The following is a 21,177-nucleotide window of genomic DNA, read 5'->3' on the forward strand; positions in this document are numbered from 1 at the left end:
AACCCAAGCAACAACAAGTGAGAAGAAGAGACTGCCAGATGGACCCTAATGTGAGAGAGGCTAAGTTAGTATGGTCAGATCACGCAAGATGCAAATCAGCAGCACCACGTGTGCAAAACCACTTCGAAACAGGTCTGGGAACGAGTTTCAAACAGTTTTAAATGTTAAAGGATAAAAGATTTCTATATTGAAGTTGAAGAACGAAAATTAAACCGCAGCGATAGTTAAGAACGAAAATAAACTTTTTCCTAATTTATATGCTAGATGATGCGACTAAACATAAGGTTGGAGATGCACGGCAGGATAAATAAATAGTTTCAGCTCAACGCCCAGAAGAGCCTCTGTTACAGAATCACTCATTAGAGGCATGGTTTCTGCTCACAACTGATGATTCTAAGTAAAATGTTCTGAAATTGAACACCAAGAAAAGTTTTAGTGAAAAGGGCCCAAAGGCGCACCTAATTCTTCTCGAGTACAACAAGAAGCATCTTCAAGAGCGTCAAATTTTGGGGTAAAATTGCCTGTGCTTTGGTCCATACATTACATGGGTCTCTGACAAGCCGAGAAAAGCTGCCAGCTGATGAAAGCCATAACCAGTGAGGAAAATAGCTCGAAGCTGACAACCTTTGGAGTCTGCCACTCTAATGATCTCCTCAAATAACTGCAGTATTCGTGAGAATGTTTAGCCCAGTGAACATGAAAACAGTAAAACAAAACAATTACAAAGCATGAAACGTGCAAGTCACATCAAAGAAAATAAACAATCAGTCCAAATAGTGATGAGTAAAGAATGACATTCTGTTTGCTAGTGAGTATAAAACATATGTAATCCATCATAGTCAGGTAGCATGGAACATAGAAATCGGTCCAAGCTTAAGTAAACAAAAAAGAAAGATTAATAACCCCCCAGAGGCTATGCCATTGTTCAACAGAAAAACAAAGCTTTCTTTTCGATACTTAATACAAACAACTTTTGGTATACTCAAGTTTGGTTCACTAGAGTCAGAGGCAAGGTTTCAAGGCATTCACGACCATATATACCACACTGACACCGGCAATGAGTATGAAACCGTGTACATAATGACAGTAAATCCAGCAGACCAGGAAAAATAAGACTTTTAAAATTATGAAAAAGTTGAGGATTAAAGGAAATCTGAAACAGGAATTTGTAGGAAATGTTCTGAATTGGATATCATGTTCTCTAATTGATCAGGTCTAAGCATAGGGTTAAAGGTGTTAAGATTTAATACAATCTTCACGAGTTGATACAATTCGTGCTGAAATAATCTCCAGACATTGCTAAGAGAAATAGTAGATATATACATATAATAATTACTAATTCTCGTAATAAAGCACTTTTCGGCAAAAAAAACGTAATAAGAACATAAACAAACAATGGAGCATGATAGGGTGGGTTAACCTGGTGATAGATGGCATTGTTGCCAAGAGCAGAGCACATGCATAAATTATTGGAACCAAAGTCCTAGGTTTGTTCTTCCTGAGCCACATCAAGGACCCTAATGCAGCGAGGGAGAGAGTCATCACCTACAGCAAAACACATATCAGCAAACTTCACTTCTTGTCGACAACTATGTCAAATAAACATCGTAACTCAGAGCACTAGGAAGGTGCTCTTTTCAAATTTCGAAACAAGGAATCTGGCACTATATTTCACATAGTATTGAGTGGCATACAAGATTGGCATTTGCTTCAAGTCCTTGAAATATGTACTCCCATGTAAATTCAAGCCCTCTTGCCCCAATCCACAGAGGCGCCAGCCGGTGCAGAACTGAATCAGCAAAAGCCCAACCTGGAAACCCAAAACATCAAACACATCAGCGAAAAGACAAATAGAGTTATTGTAGCTGGGGAAAGGTCAAAACCTTGCATTTCCGCAAATTTATGCGGAGCAACTAAATGGTCAAATTCCTGATAACCACTTTCAGTAACTAATAAGTCTAAGTACTTTCATTGTATCCATGCCAAAGCCATGAGCATAGAAGCAACTCAAAATGGGCACAAGTAGAAAAGGTCAGCACGAGGAATTCAGTTTGTCTACAGAAAGGCTAAGAGGATATTTTCAGCACATAGTATGCAAGAAAAAAAATAGTAATTGGATATGAAGCAACGAATACGAAGGCACAGAATGGAAACGCAAAATAAGATGAAAAAACAAATGTCTCCATGTTGCACTTTGATAATTTGACAAGAATCAGGACAACTCCATACTTACCAAGACCAACAGCCTGGAACTTATGATTCTGAGAGATGTTTCTGTGAGTTAACTGTGTCAAAGCAAAATATAGTCCAGCTACATCTATGAACCCAATAAAAATTTTCATTAACTCCTGCAAATGGAAATAATAGATAGATTAGAGGACACCAAGAAACATGTTAAATCAAAGGATTTCGTCAGTCAAAGAAAGTGCAGCAATTGTACCTGATAGGGATCAAAGCTATCATTCTCAGGTACTTTGAGAAATGTTGCTAAGCAAACAAGCTGTCAACATGAAATAGTAACGGTTAGCAATCAATTAAATTAACTACCTTTGACTGAATAAATAAATCATAATAATAAGCATAAAAATAGAATTGTGTGCCAAAGAATAACAACAGACAATAAGCAACATCATCCAGTGAAAGTTAAGAATAAGAATTTCAAACAGGCTAACTTGCAAACATCAGAACAGTAAAAGTTTCAAGTCGTATGATTTTAGGACAACGAAGTAGTACAAAGGAAGGATCCTTTTACTGGTCTCTGACCTTTACAAGTGCAGTTCCAAGATAAACAGCAGCCGCTTTTACAGAAGTCCCAATCGTATCATACTCTGACCTGCAACAAATGTTTGGATATGAAAGTGTGGTCCAAGGAATCCATTGATACAGAACACAGTTTTCATATATGTTCAGGTAAAACTAGGTCAAACAGGTATATATTCAGATGAAACTAGGCCAAGAACTCATACAGCTTATTCACATCTTCCATGGGTCATGGGTTCACGCTCATTGCTCAAGTAGATGATAATTCAAGAATAAGTGATTAAGTGAGGTTTAGTTCAACTCGATGTAACTGTTGCATGAGATGAGATATGCAGATCTTTATGTCACTGAAAAAGAACGATGTTGCAGCCTGACAGCTGCAGGAACAAAATAAATACTAATAACCATCTAATATAATTCAATTTATCGCCCTGTTATTACGTTATATGAATATATACTTCCGATGTGACTTTTTCTCGGCCAGAATGCACTTAACAGTTTATCACTATCATGTGGTTACTCTCTAATGACAAAATGGATCCAGTAAGCATCTACTCCCAGAGCCAATTGCGGCTAAGCTAACTTGGCACGAACAGCTAGTAAAAAAACCACAGCCAATTGCAACTAAGCTAATCAGATTCAATTCGAACACCACGATACACCCAAATCAATTTCTGATTCCCATCCAACAGAGCAACATAATAAGTTCGCCAACGCACACAGAACAAGTCTCCCGTTAACCCAACTTCACTGAGCAAAATTCAATGCAAGTATGCAACTCCACTGACTAAACCCCATCCACCAAGCCAAATCACACATGTCACTCGCCCCACCAGGCGCTCCTACTCCCCCGTGCAGATTGTGCAGCCAAGCGCCCAGATCGCGGCACACACGCAGATCTTGCAAGTTCAGGACACGGATCTCGTGGAGATGTGAGAAAGGGGGCGTGTGGGGGATGAGGAGCTACGGCCTTACAGGGGGGTGGCGGAGTAGTAGACGACGTGGGGGCCGAAGGTGAGGAAGGCACAGTTGAGGAAGTGGAACACCGTCATCCCTTCGTCGGCTTCAGCGTCGGCTCCGGCGTCCGTGCAGCGGCGAGGTCGAGGCGCCCGAGAGGCAGAGACCGTACGTGCGAGACGATTGGGAGACGCAGTTGGGCTCGAGTCGGACCCTGTCGACCTAAGTAGGTCGGCTTGGGAATGTTAAATGGGCTTTGCATTCGGCGATGGGCTGATGGGCCTGAACTTTCGAAGCACCGGCTGCTTGCAGGGTGACTGACATGGCCATCCCACAGCTCAGCTCAGCCTAGCAATTGGCACATATCACTTTACACGCTTCTATACAATGGATCTGTATTTTTTTTTGGCAAATAAAGAGCTCTTTTACTCAAAATGTGATTACAATCATGAGCAAATAGATGATCGACACACACCAGTGGCTAGCAACGGATCCACCAAGGGTAGGGGCAGCGACAAGGGCTGAAGCCCCTACCCTAGTGCATTTGGAGCCCCCAAAGCCCTCCACATTTCAATATTTAGGTATGAAAGAGGAAGAAAAAGGATAATAAGAGCACGAGGAGAAAGAAGAGAAAAAATAAAAGGGAGAAGGTAAAATAAGAGTGGGAGCCCTCTAGTTCTTGGCTCTAGATCCGCCACTACCAGCCGACGTTCACACCATACTACACTTTTTTTTATGTGAAACTAGCAGGAGTGTTGCCTTTGCATTGTAAGTAGAAGAACAAGAGAAGCAAAGTTCTTGGGAGCTTGCAACAGAGCTTCAGCTTAGCTGACGTCACCAGGATTGATCCTTAAAATAAAAGGTTAAGCTAAATGAGGTAAGACAACAACACCAAGGTTGCAATGCTTTGTATGTCCCCTTTTTGCTCTTTTTCTCATCACAAGAGGCTTTCACCCTGCATGTTCGAAGTTGCTTCTTGATTCTCATTCCACCAATCCATCCTTGCGTCCTGGAAGGCCATTTGCCTCAAAGCGAAATCTTCTTTAACCCTATAAGCTATTTGGATAGCGTTGATTTCTTTTGACTCGAAGATTCTTATGTTCCTTTCTTTCCATGTGTTCCACCACAGGTATACGAGGATGTCGGCAACTCTTTTCCTCTGTTGTTGGCATGCTGCGTTGACTCATGCTTCAAAGCAAGATGAAAGGTCTGGTGGACTGTTGATTGCTCCCCCGTTGCCAAGCGACACCGACAACTATGTTTCAATATAGGACCTTACTTGATTAGTGAAAACACATCAGTCTAATAGATGTATTGGTGTTTCTGGTTGGTCTTTGCCAAGTGGGTTGTGTTCCCAGCCGCGTTTAGCAAGATTATCCACTGTTAGAATCCGATGGTACAAGACCGTCCATATGAAGAAGATGGCCTTAGGCTCCACATGCACTTTCCATAAGTTTGATGATTTGAAGTTGATGTGAGCTCCCACAAACTGCATATTGTAGGTCATTCTGGTGTTGTATTCTTCTGATGATGTCCACCTCCATATAATATCATCTCTACAATTTTGTTGCAGGGTGGCTTGCTGAATTTCAGCCCACAACACCACAAACTCTCCTATCTGCTGCATTGTGCTCATGTTCGTCACCGATCTAATCCAATTTTCATTTTGTAGTTCATAACAAACATTTCATCTTTTGAATTTTGCCAGCTTGAAATGGTTTGGCGCAATCTCTTTGGGTGCCCTGCCATGTAGCCAACGATCATTCCAGAATTATGTTGTTTTGCCATCTCCTATGATGATTGCCATCGATGCTACGAACAACACTATGTCCACCTCATTGCATGGCAGCTCCATGTCTGCCCATGGTTTGCCCACATCCTTTCAATGTAGCCATAGCCATAGCCATTGTGTGTGGGCCCGAAATTTTCAAGGTCTAAAACTCCCAAGCTCTTTTGGGCGCTGTGTTGTACCCCAATTAACAAGGCAATGACCAACGACACTCTTGTCCCTGTCTTCGCCTTTCCATATTATATTTCGTTGTATCTTATCAATCTTTTTTATCAATCATATTGGGAGTTTGAGCACTGTTGAACACCATACTGCACTATGTCATAAACGTTTTGCAATGGACATGTATATGATCACTCGATCACGTACATATCGAATAGACTTCAAAGCTAAGGAAGTATAAATTGGTAAGTGAACAAAATTAGGAAACAGTAATAAGATACAGGTAGCTTTGGCAATATTTGGCTTCCTTGATTTCTTTTTTCTTAAGAAAAACAGCACATTGTTTGTCCGTACGCCCAAGCCGGAGCCTGGCTGTAATCGTGTAAGGAAATCGTGCAGGAGCAGGAGCCGCAGGACTCAGTCTAAGAAAGAATGGTCCATGCCTCTCGTCCTCTTTCAAACGCCTGACGAAGAGCTCTTGCCACGCACTCGGCTGATACTCCTTGGACGTGCCTGTTGTCGCCTAACACATGACGACCCCAACCCAACAGAGCTCCGTGGCCGTGCCATGCCCCCTGTTTCTTGCCTCACTTTTATCAACTGACACCGGAGTTCGACAGCCACCCCCAAAACCGTCAGGCAGAGCAGCGGCAGCGAAGAAATCATCATGGATGTCCGGGTCGTGGTCCGCCCGTCGCCCCGTCAGATCATCCAGGCAAACCCCTCGCCGCCGCAAATCCACGAGCCGGCAAATCGTAAGCTGAGCGAGACTCGCAGTGATCGCACGGAGAAAGGCCGCGATTTTCGCACCGAAACGGCCGTGAAATATATCGCCACGGGCCACGGCCGGAGACGAGCTGCGTGGGCAATCAATCATGCGCTTCGCCGCGCTGTGACTGCGCACATGCGCCGACTGGGGTTGCTCGGCGCGGCAGCTTTTTTAGGCTATCACGTCGCGCTTGATCAGTGACCAGCACCGACCACTGCGGCTTTGGAAGAAAGGAAGGGGGGGGGGGGGGGGGTTCACAGGGGCCAGGGGAGACCACACGAGGTTCCTGCCTCCTAGGTAAGGTCCACGCACGCCATGCAGGTGCAGTGTGAAAGGTTGGAGAGAGAAAACGCAAAACATACGCAGGCCTGCAGGGTGTGTTGAGTTGCTCATGAGTTTCCACGGGATAAACTGGAAGCGTGTAACTGAGATGTGGTCACGCGGCTCTAGTAGATTACTAGTACGTACACACGATCTACACCAGCACCATGCATGTCAATGCATGCAGGAGTGACCTCTTGACTGGATCGAACTAGAGACATGGCCTAGCTAGCCTTTTTGTACTGCAAGCGCGGCTGCTAAACACGCCAGTAGTACTGGCCGTCGTCTTTGAAATAGAGATGCACGCCAGAGCCCCACACGACCATGCAGGCATGCATGTAGCGCACACAAGTTTTACCTAACAGACACCATGCTAGCTAGCTAGGCATCAGGCTCATCGGCCCTGCGGCTCACTGTAGTGTCTTTTCAGTAACGACTTTCGGTCTAAGATTGGAATAATGCCATTTGCTCCGGACATGTCGTTCGCAGTCGCTAGGTCGACGCATAGTGCCTGTACCACGTATACATCGGTATTCGACGTACGTATGAACGTACTTTTGAGACAGCATTTACAGTATATCCATATCATTCTTTTTACATTTCAGCGTAAAATTAGAAGCAGTAACGCCAGGCATGACTATACCGGCAGCAAGACAGACGACAGGGGCTACCAACTCGCAACACCGATTAAACTAAGCCGAGCTAGGCCTAAACAAAACCGAACGGCCGTACCAGCAGCACCCCGGACCAAGATCAGGGCACGCACATACATATACATACACACACGCACAGGCGCATGCATGCAAGCGGCATACATTAGCTCGCACCCGGCCGCATGGGAACCCGCGAGATCGATCGAAAAGCCGCGCATCCTTTGCGAGGAACACGCCGCGTTAGGCGCTGACCGGCGCTTTGCGCCGGCCACTAAACAAATCAGATCGAAATTCCTCCGCACATTTGTTTAGCCGCCTCGAGAAGTTCTTCTCCCTTGTTGCCATCTCCCCGGCTGCTACCGCCACGAGCGCATGAAGCGCGCGGCCGGAATCGCCGTACGCGCGAGCAGCGGGGCTCTTCTTTTTTTCCATTGTGCCGCGAGGAGCCCTGGCTGTTCTCGTCTGCTGTTTCCTCCCGGGGCCTTATTTAACCATGGATTAGTCGAGCAATTAGCTGAGGGTGAAGACGACGAGATTGGAATGTAGGAGCAGTGCTTTTGCCCCCCCCCCCCCCTCTTTTGTATATATTTTTTGGTTATTCTCTCCTGGGTGATCATAGGCCTAAATCTATTAATCCCCTTGCTCCCCTAGGGCTCACGTGACGGCCATACGTGCGTGCTGATTCGGCTTGTGTGCGTTGCTCGTCAGCTATTGGATCTGCGGGTATACAATAATACAAATGCAGTTTACTCTCTCAGACACGGTGTTTAGAGACTCAAAATCTACACGTTTACTAGTAGTCAAACATGCAATGCAACCTGTTTAATTTCCGAACATACAAAGCTATATTGGGCTAGCATATTCGGCTGCAGTAACCAGGAAGGACAATCTTGCATTCTTGCTTGCCGAGCGAGGAGTGAAGGATAGCTAGCTCCTCACCTACTTCTGATCATCCTGCGGCTACATAGCAGTCACCCTTCTATGACAGAAAAGATAATCTCATATGTGAACATACAAGTTATCTTGTCTATTAACTCTATTTTTAATATTTATTTATCTGTTAATTCTCACATACTTTTATAATTTTTTATCTATTTTTAAATACAAATCACGTAACAAATGAACATCCAAGCTAGTCAAATTTTCCCTTCCCTCCTGTGGTGTGGGTGTGGATCGGCTCTAATGGCCCTCTCGATCGTACGACGTACGTGCCAGTACCCCATATCGTGTTGTCGCATTCCGCCACATTGATTACGGCCTGCAGCTGAGCGTCCCACGGTCACGACGGACTCGCGAGCATTTTCCCTTTCATGGATATGGAAAGATCCCCAGCGCCCTCGCCCGGGGGCATTATACCTCTGCTTTGCTGAAAATGTGCACCCCCCAAAGAGGGTGTCAGCCCGTTTTACACCTTTGCTGGTCCTGCACTGCAGCTAGCTGCAGATCCTTCAGAGCAAAGCCTACCCATCCTTGCAGCAGCACAATGCGTAGCCCTGGTTGGCTCGGATTGGTGTCAGTCCCTACCATGTTTATGCAGTAGCTACCTCTGTACCTCACCAGCAGATAAGATCGTAAGACCATCTCACTTCTCGAGTGCTAAGAAATCTCTCAACTCTAGTACGCTTTATCGTTGTGTAAGAGACAGGTACTGCGCATATCTGGTAGAGTCATGGTACTAGGATTTCCAAAACCATTAAATACTTGTAGGACTGAAACGAAATTGGAGTCAAAACACTTTTCTATTGTGTTTTATTGTCTTAGTATGCGTATATTCAGCTATTAAACTTTGGCCACAAATGGACGAAGATTCATCATATTAAAATTACTTTAGTAAATTGGGCATAAAAATAACTGTCATATTATTATAACTGTAATAAGTATTGCTAACATACCCCAAGAAAAAATGATGAGTACATTAGAGACCCCTCAAAATGTACAAAAGAGATACTACTATAACCAAGATCTGCTGTTCTAACTATCTTGTCAAACTATCAAGGTTGTGACTTTTCCCCTCCTCACAGGGATAGATTTTGAACAAGCAAGACGTTTTTTCTTTTTACTCTGTGCTGGACTGCACCAAATAAATCTGGTTCCACAAAGCGGTTGTTTTTCATGCAAAAAAAAAAAAATCCTACTGCCAGTCGACAGGTATAGAGTAATTTATCCATCTGAAACATTATGGCACAAGTGACGAGCTACGTTTTTGAACATTCAGATCAAGCACAAACACCACAGTACATACGTTCCTTTGTCAGATTGCACATGAGGACCAGGAACAGCAACTGTAGCTCGATTATGGCCATCAAGTACTAGTACCTTCAGCTTATACACCCTGCCCTCCAAAGTTTACATACACCCTCTTTAAGCAGCATTCCCAAGGGACCAAATCATCAACCACTCATGACCTAATCACCGCATTTTTTTTTTTTGCCTTGCCCCTCATCACTACGCCCCAGCTCCAAGCCTCTCCTTTTCCCCTCTCACTCCTTTTCACTTGCCACTTTGCTCAAATCCACCATCCCCACACCTCTTTCTTTCTCTTTCTCAGTGACTGTTCCACTGCCCTGGCTTAGCCATCTCTCTCAGTCTCTCTCTCCTCATCTCCTCTCCTCTCCTCTCTTTGTCTATCTCTTTCTTTCTGCTCTCTTCTTTCCTCTTCTTTGATCGCCGGACCACCGCTGATATAACTCCTTCCCCTCCATGGCCTCCTCTTAATTCTTCAAGAAGTATATGATCGCTTGATCCCAAGAAGTAGTGGGTTGGCTAGGAGCTTGGTGTCCCCCATTTGATCATTGAGCTAGCTGCAAGGCTGTAACTTTTCCATTGTTTCATCTTCCAATGCTGCAGAGGAACCTGCCAAATCTCTCCCTCCAGATAAGCCCGCCGGCAGCCTCGTCAGCCGCGTCTTCTGACGGACCGGTGGTGGCGAAGCCTCTGCCGGCAGAACCAAGCACGGCGACGTACGCTGAAGGAAGCGGCGATGTAGGGTTCTTTGCAAACCCTAGCCCCGGCGCGGAGCCCCCGGGCCTGAGCCTGGGCCTGTGCACGCCGGCGCATGACGAGGAGTCCGGACGCCGCGGCCACCTCCAGCCGCAGGGATGCGCGTTCAAGCGCTCGGCCAGGGCGTCCCTACCGGGGTCGAAGCGGAGCGCCCGGGCGCCGCGGATGCGGTGGACCACCGCGCTCCACGCGCGCTTCGTGCACGCCGTTGAGCTCCTCGGCGGCCATGAGAGTAAGCATATCATCAACGTGCGCTACGATGACGCAGCCATGGTTTTTCGCACGATCTGTGATGCTTGCATTCCCTTTTTCGTTTTGCATAAGCTATTTATGCTCAATTCTGACGATCTATTGGCGCGCGCGCGCGATCTGTTCTTGTGACGGCCGGCAGGAGCGACGCCGAAGTCGGTGCTGGAGCTGATGAACGTCAAGGATCTGACGCTGGCGCATGTCAAGAGCCACCTTCAGGTACGTGTAGAAATAAATAAATAAACAAAAGGAACGGGATATATAGAGAAGCTACCGCCACACATGCAAGGAAAAAACATGGCGAATCTTGGTGCTGCATGATGGCTCCTTTTTGTTTTTTTCACCACTTTTGTGGTTGTTCTTACTATTGGTAAACTACATATATACTTTGACACTTTGTCCCTGGTGAATCTTGGTCAAGTGCTAGGTGACAAACAAACTGCATCTAGCTTGGCCGCAATGGAACGACAAGTCACAAACAAGACACATAATACTTTCACCGTGCATCTTTGCACATATATATGCGACACAAAAACTAACCAGATCATCATGTAACACGAATATCTGAAGTAACCAGTTCCTCCCCTTAATTTGCAATTTGCAGATGTATAGGACCGTCAGGAGCACAGACAGATCGCTGCACATCGCTGCAGGTATGTATGCACGGCATATACACCAAGAAATCAAACCAGCGTCCTCCATCCGTTGCAAATGTACCAGAGCACGGACGTCAGTGTCACGCAGAGCTAGCGCAGATCATGGACGCCGTCCTGGTTCATTGACCCGATCGTTCGAACAATGTGTTTCCAGGCGAGGCGTTGCGACTGCAGAGGACGACAGGGGTGGAGGCGGCGGCAGCGGCAGCAGGAGGCGGCGGTGATGGTGCTGGAGGTGGGGTGGTACCGGTGCCAGCGGCATGTGACGACATGGTTGGGATCTGCGGCTCTCCTGTGGCGACTACTTCCGCTGCTTATTTCCTCTGTGCTCCAGCAGCAACTGCTCCACCGGCGGTAGTACCGTCACCTCCTCCACCCATTCCCCCGAGGTCTGTCTGTGCGTGTCAACTTCATTACTAATGGTTACTGTCGTCACTGGGTTTTACATGTCGCTTCTTCTGTCTGACCAAGAGTTAACATTTGTTGCGCATGTTGCCAATGCAAATTCGTGTTTGTACTAGTTCGAAATTCTGAAAAGCGATGCATATGCGAGCGCGCTCACACACATATTATGTTCCGCACATTTGTGAGTTATCTTTTCATGCATTTGAAAGATCTCTGGATTGAGTATATGCACAAATTTGCTTAGATTGCACTTCCTTTATAGTAGGAGTGATTAGCGAAAAGGCATACAGACTTTGCTAGTCTTGGTCAAATTACAGCATTTTTAAGTAGTAGCTAATGACAAGAGGAAAATGACAGTATGTGCATGAAATGTGCTTGTGTTTGATATTTTTCTTCGCAAACAAATCACGGCAGCAGTTATTTTTGCCATTTGTGCGTACCTCAAAAGGCCGGAGAAACTGCTTAAATATGGGCGGTGTTTTGTTTCTTATAGCTTGTTGAGGCTAGGTATTGGAGTAATCCGATCATAAAAAAAACTTAGATCATATACTACTACTATATATCAGAAAAAGATGGATTCGGTTCAAAACAAACTTATACTAAATGAGTACGTGGTGCCTTTGAAGGGCGCGAGTCTAGGTATCGTAGTACACGTGTATGTGGATTTGGTTTTGACCTGGGACACAAGGGTAACATGTATTGAAGCTCAGTTTCAAAATACGAATAGAAACAGATTATCAAATTGATTGGCCGATGGAACTCTATATTAAGTGCCTCAAATATTCATTATCTACAAATCTATCATACTAAATTCTCAAAAAAAAAACTATGGATAGTTACCTTTCTTTAAAGGAACATGTGCAGATCTTAAGGCATTTGTGGCAGCAGTGAAGTAATAAGTAGCAAGCAAGTTGGGCCGTTCTGCTGTTCCCATCTGAATCACCTTAATTCAGGCAGCTATCATTCTGGAAGAGTAACAAAAGAATATATTAGAAACTATTAATTTGTTAACAACATTTTTTTAATACCAAAATCCAATAAAAATCTTGAGCTGATCAATAGTACTATTTCATATAAAAAAATTACTGCTACTCTCTTCCCATTTCCTGCAAGCATGTCCTCTGTACAGACCGTACGTCAGTTCTTCCAGCCCCTAATTTTCTGATAAAACTCGGAGTAGTACCCCAGGCTCCCAGGCATAGACTGAGCGACAACTAGTGTTTTCTCTGTAGCCCATATGTGTCCCTACCGACCTCTTCCCCGTGTCGTCATGTATCCATGCACACTCCTGCTTGTCCGCGTCCACATCCGTAGCCCTAGCCATCATAACGCTCCATGCTGATGTGATCTCTCTCTCTCTCTCTCTCTCTCTCTCTCTCTCTCTCTCTCTCTCTCTCTCTCTCTCTCTCTCTCTCTCTCTCTCTCTCTCTCTCTCTCTCTCTCTCTCCTGGCCACCATTCACAGATGCGATCATGGTAATCAATCGACCGATCGATCTCAGAACTCGCGAGCTATATCATGCATGGTTCAGCTGAACTGAATGGAGCCTCAGCTCCAGAAGCTAATACTCCAGCCAGTTTAGTACAAGCTACACGTCTCTCGAGGCAAGAAGCTAAGATCGATAGCATGTAGGGGGTCAATGGCAGATATGTGCAGCCATGGTGGTTTTGCTATAGTGATGCTGGCTTGGCTTTCTGAGTTGTGCTCAGTGGCCATGCATGCAAATATGGATGGGTTGAGACAGTATTCCAGGCTGTTGACTTGTTGGTGTCGAGCTTACTGTTAATCTGCATGTAGCGTAGGCCGCCGTGTAGGGACAAATCTAGGCATGCATGTTCCCATATTACAACGCAGCGCCCCCAGAGCCTTCACTGTACATTATCACAGAGTAAACAGCACGGAGCACAAAGAAATATGGAAGATAGTTCGTGCATGATAAAGCATGCATGTAAGTGTTAGAATCCGAATTATGTTGTGATGGGTTATACACTACGTCACTACGTACTCTATAGTTTCTCGTCTGCATGGACGATAAAGACGAGCGAGATATAAATATGTGCTTTACTTATCATCTGTGTGCAATCTGCATCTCTGATCATGGATTAAATGATTATCAGTCAGTTTCACTTTTTAACAGTGTGCTGCTAGTAGCAGTACTACTGGCTCTGCATGAAATTGATAAGGGCTCTGTTAATTTCTTGAGCACAGGAGGACTGACCACACAGCAGTGCTGGAAAAAGGTGTTGCAAATGTTGACTCATTGTACCGGTGTCAGAAACATATTTACTCATCACCAGTGCTTCAAGATACTCAGGTACACGCACATACGCACGCATTATCCATATATATATATATACTATGTATGCATTCCACCAAGGCACATGTGACTTCCTTTTTTAGTTGTTCGGGAGAACTTCTTTGCACTGTAACAGTTTAAGTAGGCCATGAGACAGTAAATCAGAAAGGCCCTGCTCATCAGCAAAAATACTGTATTTGATGTAATCATAATAGTAATATAAGGAGAAAAGTATATCGTTCCTCTGAAAAAAAGGAGAAAAAACGCACATACTAATTGGCAATCATCCATGAATATCTATTCCTTCAGAAGAAATTAAGTTATTTATGCATGATTGTCATGGGCATTGTAGTATCAGGCAGTTCAAGACGAGGTAAACGGTCACCTGACAATGGGACTGCATGCGAGTGTGGAAGCCACGAACAGCTCATCAAGCCCAGCGAGCTCCTCTCCATCTCTTGCAAGCCTGGAGCTGCTGACGGACGACATGTACGCACCGAACCTGGAGATCTCCCTCGGGAGGCAGGACTGGAACATGGAGCATCCAGAAGGACTAAGCCTAAAATACCTGTGAAAAAAGAAGAATTTTTCTTGTTGGTTTCACTCAACTAACCATTGATGGATCAACCATTGTGACAACCTGATCAGTATTCATGAAGTAAGCGTATGGAACTATGGATCATATGTGTGGACTAGGGCAAGATTTGATGGATGCTTTTTTTGGTGTACATATACAGCACAAGTGTTTTTCCCTTTTGGGTTTGTAACTTAACAGAAAACCTGGCTGTGTCGAATTCTCTCTCGAGACGACGGACGACGGTGCTGAAGAGACGAGAGCGCGGAGCAGGGCCAACCGGAGCCGGTCGACGGAGGAGTCCACGGCCCACCGTGCTTGTAGCGTCGAGAAGCCATCGCGAGGACAGTAACGGCCGAAGCATCGGACGAGACGGCCGTCGGAGCAATCGCCTGCGATCTGGAGCGCGCCGTCGTTGGGGTTTCCGCGATCAACACCGTGGGATTCGTGTGGATTCGGCCAGGCCAAGTTTGCCCGGCGTGCCGAGGGGGACCAGATTTGCCAACACGGTCCATGTCACGGTCCAGCCCAAGGCAGCGATGTCAGTCCATGCAGTAAGGGCGTTAGCTTGAAAAAAAAAGTCTATTTTACCTCCCCAACTATAATCCAAATCTGTTTATTTTGCCTCACTCAACTATCAAACCAGATGTTTTTTCTCCTCGTATGGTTTTAAACCCGATTTTGTCCTCGATGACACTGATGCGGAATCCAAGTATTTTAATTTTACTAACATGGGGTTCACTTAAACAACACACTCATCACCTTTCAGCGAGGGCCAGGGCTCGCACGCCATGGTCCACCGTCGCTCGATGGGGTCAGGTACACGTCCACCACGAGCGGCTCCCTAGGGGACGGCTCTTTGACGTCACTAGCGGCTAGGGCTTGGGGTCGGCGATGGACAGCGTAGAGGTGGTCGCCTCGTGGACTCACCCTTGGCCACGATGCATGGAGACATCCACATGGGCGAGGAGATGGCGGCTGTGACGCACTAGTGGATGGCAGCAACAAGATTGCGGTAGGCGAAGGTGATAAGGGAGTAGCTCCATGGCACCGCGCCGATGTGAGGAAGCCACAAGTGAGCTTGACTTGGCTAGAGATGATGCGAAGCGTGCACATGGCGGAGGGGATTGATGTGGGGTCACTCAGTCAATGGCAATGGCAGCCACGGTCGAACGGCGACGGCAAGTTATGGTGTGGGGGCACGACGATGAAGGGGCGCGTGAGCATGCCCGTGGCACACTGAGGTCATGGGTGGCCTCGGTTGCGCCAGAGAGGCATTGAGGCGGCGGGGCGATGGTGGATGGTGGCAGCTGGTGATGAAGCTTGTAGCGGCGCTACTCCGATTGAGAGGCAACAAAGGCGAGCTCATGGTTGACCACGGCTAGAGAAGAAAGGCGCGGACCACGATGGTGAGCTTGCCGCTGAGAGGTTGAGGATGCGCGACAAATGTACTCTGCCAGAGGAAGACATTTCAGGAATTCCAAACCCGAGCTCCCCTCGGTTTTTCCCCAAAAATAGAGCACCGCCGCCGCCACTGTCAATCTCCAGCTCTGGTCGCCATCCATCCTGTCCGACCCCACGGTGAGCACCGCCTGCTCCTACTCTACCTCCTTGGCCCCTCCTTTCTCTCTCCGTAGCCACCGTCGCCTCCTCACCGAGTTGCCATGGCGACCGCCCTGTCCTACTCGTCGCCAATCACCAGCAAGACCTCCCCATCCGATCCGAGCCCATGGCGAGCATCACCATGCCTTCACCTCTCTTTCTCGGGATTTATCTCTCCCTGTCTGCGCCAGTGCGAGGCCCTCACCGAGAGCACCTCCTCCTCTGCCCTTCTCCATCATCGTTGTCGCCGGCAAAGCCGTACCAACCAAGGCAATACCACCGGAGCACCAACCGCACCCTCTCGCACCTCTTGTTTAACCCCAAAGCGCGTGCACACACGTTTCCGGTGTTTACAACCGCTACGGCTGGTGTACAACGACTTAGACCCCACGAGTACCATGAGGGATTTGTGGCTGACCACCTCAGTGGCGTGCTGGTGCTCCCCTCCCTGCCGATGATGGCGCAATTGTGCCGTCGTCCGACACAGGCTCATGTCTTTTTTTTTAATTTAGTGATTGGAATGTCTACGTGTACAATAACTCGTACCACGTAACATTTGACATGTGGGCGGCTATTGTCGGTGACACAGGAACCGGGGGGTCCCCGAGTCCCGAGGCCAGAACAGCAGAGTGCCACGTGGCGCCCTCCCTCGGGGGTTATCTCCCCGAGGTCCGAGAAGACCAAGTCCTGGGAGAGGGTGCTCGGGGCCACGAACGGTGGTCCCTGAGTGCCCGGGTTCCCCGATGACCCGAGAAGATCAAGTACCGGGAAGAGAGTGCTCGGGGCTGCGAACAGTAGCCCCCGAGCACCCAAGTTCCCCGATGATAAGAAAAGCCAAGTTCCGGTAGAGAGTGCCCGGGGCCGCGAACAGTGGTCCCCGAGCACTCGGTTCCTCGAGGACCCAAACAGTCAGTTCCGGGAGAGAGTGCTCGGGGCCGTGAACAGTGGCCCCCGAGCACTTGGGGCCCTGATGAACAAGAAAGGGCATATCCAGGAGAGAGTGCTCGGGGCTGCGAACAGTGGTCCTCGAGCACTCGGTTCCCCGAGGGCCTGAGAAGTTCTTCGCCGGTGGTCCCCACAAAGGCCCAGCGGTGAGGTGTCAACTGGTGAGAGGCCTGATGCTGCATTTAAGAGGACGCGTGGCCTGTCACTTCCAAATTCCAACTGCTCCCCCACGCTTGCTGTCAGTCCATGCCACAGCCTGGTAGGGAGGCGTGGGGACATTTAATGCACGGGTCTCATTGCGCGTCATCCAGTGCGCCTCGGGATAACGTTGCAGAGCTCGAGGTGCCCCTCCTGCCACCCTGCTGTGTCAGGATTGCTCTGACCGGGCGAGCACGCTGGGCTACTCGGTGGCTGCCCAGTGGACCCTCCCTGCGACGCCCGTTGAAAAGTGGCATGATGACGAACAAGACCGGACAGGGGCGCGTTTTCAACCCTCCCCGTCACCTCACGCAGCAGCCCATGATGGTTGATTTCCATCTATGGCACCTTGGAACTCGCGCCATCCTTTCTGGGCATGCTACCGCCCCGGCGGGTATATAGGCGGGGCGGGCTCCCCGGAGAAAAGGAGGTTCAGGACGAACGAAGTTCAAGGCTAAGTTCAAGCTGAAGAGAACAGAGAATGAACTTCGAAGCATATATCAGCCGAAGAACAAGGAGCTCGAAGCTCTAGACTAGAGAAATATTCTTGTAACCCAGCAGATACTCAGATAGATATTCTCAGAGCATTTATAGCATACACACAGGAGTAGGGTGTTACGCTCAGTGCGGTCCGAACCTGTCTAAAAATCTCCTGAGCATTTACTACTTCCTGCATCCGATCGTTCCATTCCACCTGCATCTCATTTACTCCCATTTATTTCACCTACGAAGCGGATTCAGAATCATCCCCCCGGCCAAATCTCAAAGGGGGTCCCTCTGGATCCCCGCTTGAGGAGTTCACCCTCCGACAGCTATGGTCACACGTGAGCCACGTAGGATAAAATCAGAGGCAAAAACACAAGAGGAGGGGAAAGAATCTGATTTAGATAGTTGATGGAGTAATCTATAACATACATTAACAAGCCTAGAATCTCTTGCCTCCTAAGACCTCTAACCATTGTAGCTATTGTTAACTATTGTTCACACAATTTCCTAACCATAAGATCCTAACACCGGCATCGATTCCTCCCACGTGTCCCACGTCGATCCTCCTCGAACGATGAAGCCGATGAAATCAGTGAGCACACACACCCCTGCTCCCACACTCTTCTCCCCCGTACACTCCCATTCCCTAACCACCTTCCTCTCCGCCACCACTGCTTCGCCAGCCCCGGCGAGTCTATACTAAAGATGTAGGACTCGGTGAACTATCGGGGCCTCTTTCTATTGTAGCTCCTATAGCTCCGCCTGTGATAGGTGGGCCCCGGTCTCGGCATGAATGTACTTGATGTCGCCTAGAGGGGGGTGAATAGGCGTTTCTGAAATTTAAAAACTCAGCAGCGGATTAACAGTGTCCGGATACTCCGGTGAAGTTCGGATACTCCGGTATCCAGAGTATCTGGTCTTATCCGAATTATCCGGCTTATACAGGATTGCGAAATCAAAATTAATCTAAGCAAGTCTACTAGAGTCTGAGTGTTACCACATGTTCTACTAGATGTAAAATGACTTTATCAACAATACCCTACAGTAAAACACTCACAAATAATAGGATTTGGGAAAATCCCCAAAACTACAAGAACTAGTAAAACTTGCACAAAAATTAAGGAGATAAATAATTTATCCCGAAGTTCGGCCACCTCACTAAGAAGCGCCTACGTCTCCGTTGAGAAACTCACAAAAAGCCGGGTCTCTTTCAACCCTATCCTCTCCTAGCGACCACAAAGATCAAGCTAGGTTTTCTTACTCAAGTCGTGGCACTCCACAATCCTTGGGTGCTTTACGGGCGACGCCTTGCCATCTAGGAGCACGAGGCTTCAAGAGAAAAAGATCACAAGTGAACGCTTGACGACGAACTCAATACTCAAAGATTGATTTTTGGTTCCACAACTCAAATCACACTTCCAAACCCTATCTCTCAATTCTTGGAACAATCTAAGCACTAGGAGGTTTGGAGGGACTCTTGAATGCTTTGGGAGGCTTTGTCAAAGAGTAGCTTAGCAGTAACAGCAAGCATTCAATGCAAAGAGGTGGGGAGGTATTTATAGCTATCCCTCAAAAACTAGTCATTACTGTTCTGGTTGATCTAACCCGGAGTATCCGGTGAACACCAGAGACTACGGCCATCATTTCAAAACGGGCTCAGAACAGTGTCAGAACTAGCTGTTATAGTTCTGTTGAACTGACCCGGAGTCTCCGGTGTACACCGGAGACTCTAGGTGGCACTTAGACACCACACAGAAAAGACCCGGAGACTTGCCGGACTCTCGGACCTCTCCAGACACCGGAGTATCCGGTGAACCCTGTAGACTCCGATATTTTTAAAATAAATTCGAACCGAGACTCTCTCGCAGAGTCTCACTCGGAGACTCCGGCCGAAAACACTAACTACTGGAGTATCCGGTGAACACCGGAGACTCCGGACATTTTAAAATTAAATTGAAACCGAGGCTCTCTGTCGGAGTACCTCTCAGAGACTCTGGCCAAAAACATCAAGCACCGGAGACTCCGGACATTTAAAATTAAATTGAAACCAAGACTCTCTGGCGGAGTCTCACTCGGAGACTCCGGCATAAAACACTAAGTACCGGAGTATCCGGTGTACACCGGAGACTCCGGACTCAGAACACTTTAGCCTATTTCCCGCTGCCCGTGGGTGAATGTGTCTCTCAATATTTGGTTCTAAGAGGTTACTTTGAGCACTGAGACAACATCAAAACTATCAATTTCATCTCTCTTGATAGTACGGCTTTCCTAAACTCAATTTCAAAGATAAAATCAAATTAAATTCTATTGAGTACTACAAACCGCTTCTCTTTTCTTTTTTAGGGACGCCAACGTCGTATAACTTCACCAATGAAACTAAAATCTGTTCATAGCTTCAATAAACTCATTAGTCGTTTAATCGTTTTATCATCAATAAGCCAAAACCCACTTAGGGGGCCTAAATGCACTTTCACGGCGTCGACTCCCGCGACGCATGAAGCCTGAAGAAATCCAGTGACTCTCTTGGTGCACTCCAATCGCCGACCCAGAAATTCACGCTACCAGCATACATCGCATTACATTTTTCATCTTACAAGCAGAACGAATCGAACCAACGTACATCGCATTACAATATTCATCTTACAAGTAGCATCCAACCAAAGATGGACCAAAAGGCTTCACAAATTGAACTGGACCAACACTGCGCCCTCCAAAGACGTCGCTGCTGTCCTCAGCAAGCCTCCATGGTGATATTACATCGATCACCTTGCACATATGAGAAACCCTCTCATTGAGCTCACAGAAAACACCGTACCTACACGAGCGAAGGGCTGACGAGGATCTCTACGACGTGCTCTACTCCTCGAAGAAGCCATCTTTGCCCGATGTGCTCTGCTCCGTGAAGAAGCCATCGTTGTCCGAGTCAGAGGTCGCCCCAACGCCGGCAGCCTCGGTCGCTAAGGTGGCGATCGCGTGGGGCCCCACTACCGGTGAGAGGAGGCTCCTGTTGTGGTGGCGCGAAGACGAGGAGGAGGATGTGCATGGTGAGAGGCGCAAAATGGCGCGTGGCAAAGCAGATCGATGCGGGAGAGGTGCAGATCCGCGCGGGGAGTGATAGATCCGGTTGAGGGGCCGACGAGAGGGGGGGTGACCGGAGAGGGGCGATAGATCTGGAGAGGGACGAGGGAGGGGGCCGACAAGAGGGGGTGGTAGATCCGGAGGGGGTGAGGGAGGGGGCTGACGGGAGCAGGGCGACCGGAGGAGGGCGAGGGAGGGAGGCAGGGAAGACGATGGGAGAGACTTCGTCTCTGAAGTAAAACTGGAATGAAGGTGGTGGATGGATGTGGGTGGATGG

General features: G+C 47.5%; 2 protein-coding genes across 2 annotated transcripts; one reads left to right on the forward strand and one right to left on the reverse strand.

The window, feature by feature from the left end:
- Window positions 1-304: 304 nt before the first annotated feature.
- Window positions 305-3,923, reverse strand: LOC133913392 (uncharacterized). The gene is made up of 7 exons (XM_062356532.1): window positions 3,736-3,923; window positions 2,764-2,833; window positions 2,441-2,500; window positions 2,234-2,348; window positions 1,695-1,810; window positions 1,421-1,545; window positions 305-661 (listed from the first exon to the last, which is right to left on the reverse strand). The coding sequence occupies exons 1-7, from the start codon at window positions 3,810-3,812 to the stop codon at window positions 541-543; spliced, it is 684 nt and encodes a 227-aa protein (XP_062212516.1). The 5' UTR covers window positions 3,813-3,923; the 3' UTR covers window positions 305-540.
- A 5,899-nt stretch (window positions 3,924-9,822) lies between these two features.
- On the forward strand, window positions 9,823-15,154 carry LOC133913393 (probable transcription factor RL9). Its single transcript, XM_062356533.1, has 6 exons — window positions 9,823-10,643; window positions 10,803-10,879; window positions 11,265-11,313; window positions 11,471-11,705; window positions 13,930-14,035; window positions 14,370-15,154. The coding sequence occupies exons 1-6, from the start codon at window positions 10,250-10,252 to the stop codon at window positions 14,589-14,591; spliced, it is 1,083 nt and encodes a 360-aa protein (XP_062212517.1). The 5' UTR covers window positions 9,823-10,249; the 3' UTR covers window positions 14,592-15,154.
- The last annotated feature ends 6,023 nt before the right edge of the window (window positions 15,155-21,177 follow it).

The sequence above is a fragment of the Phragmites australis genome, chromosome 3 (assembly GCF_958298935.1).
Source record: "Phragmites australis chromosome 3, lpPhrAust1.1, whole genome shotgun sequence".
NCBI classification, from domain to species: Eukaryota; Viridiplantae; Streptophyta; class Magnoliopsida; order Poales; family Poaceae; genus Phragmites; species Phragmites australis.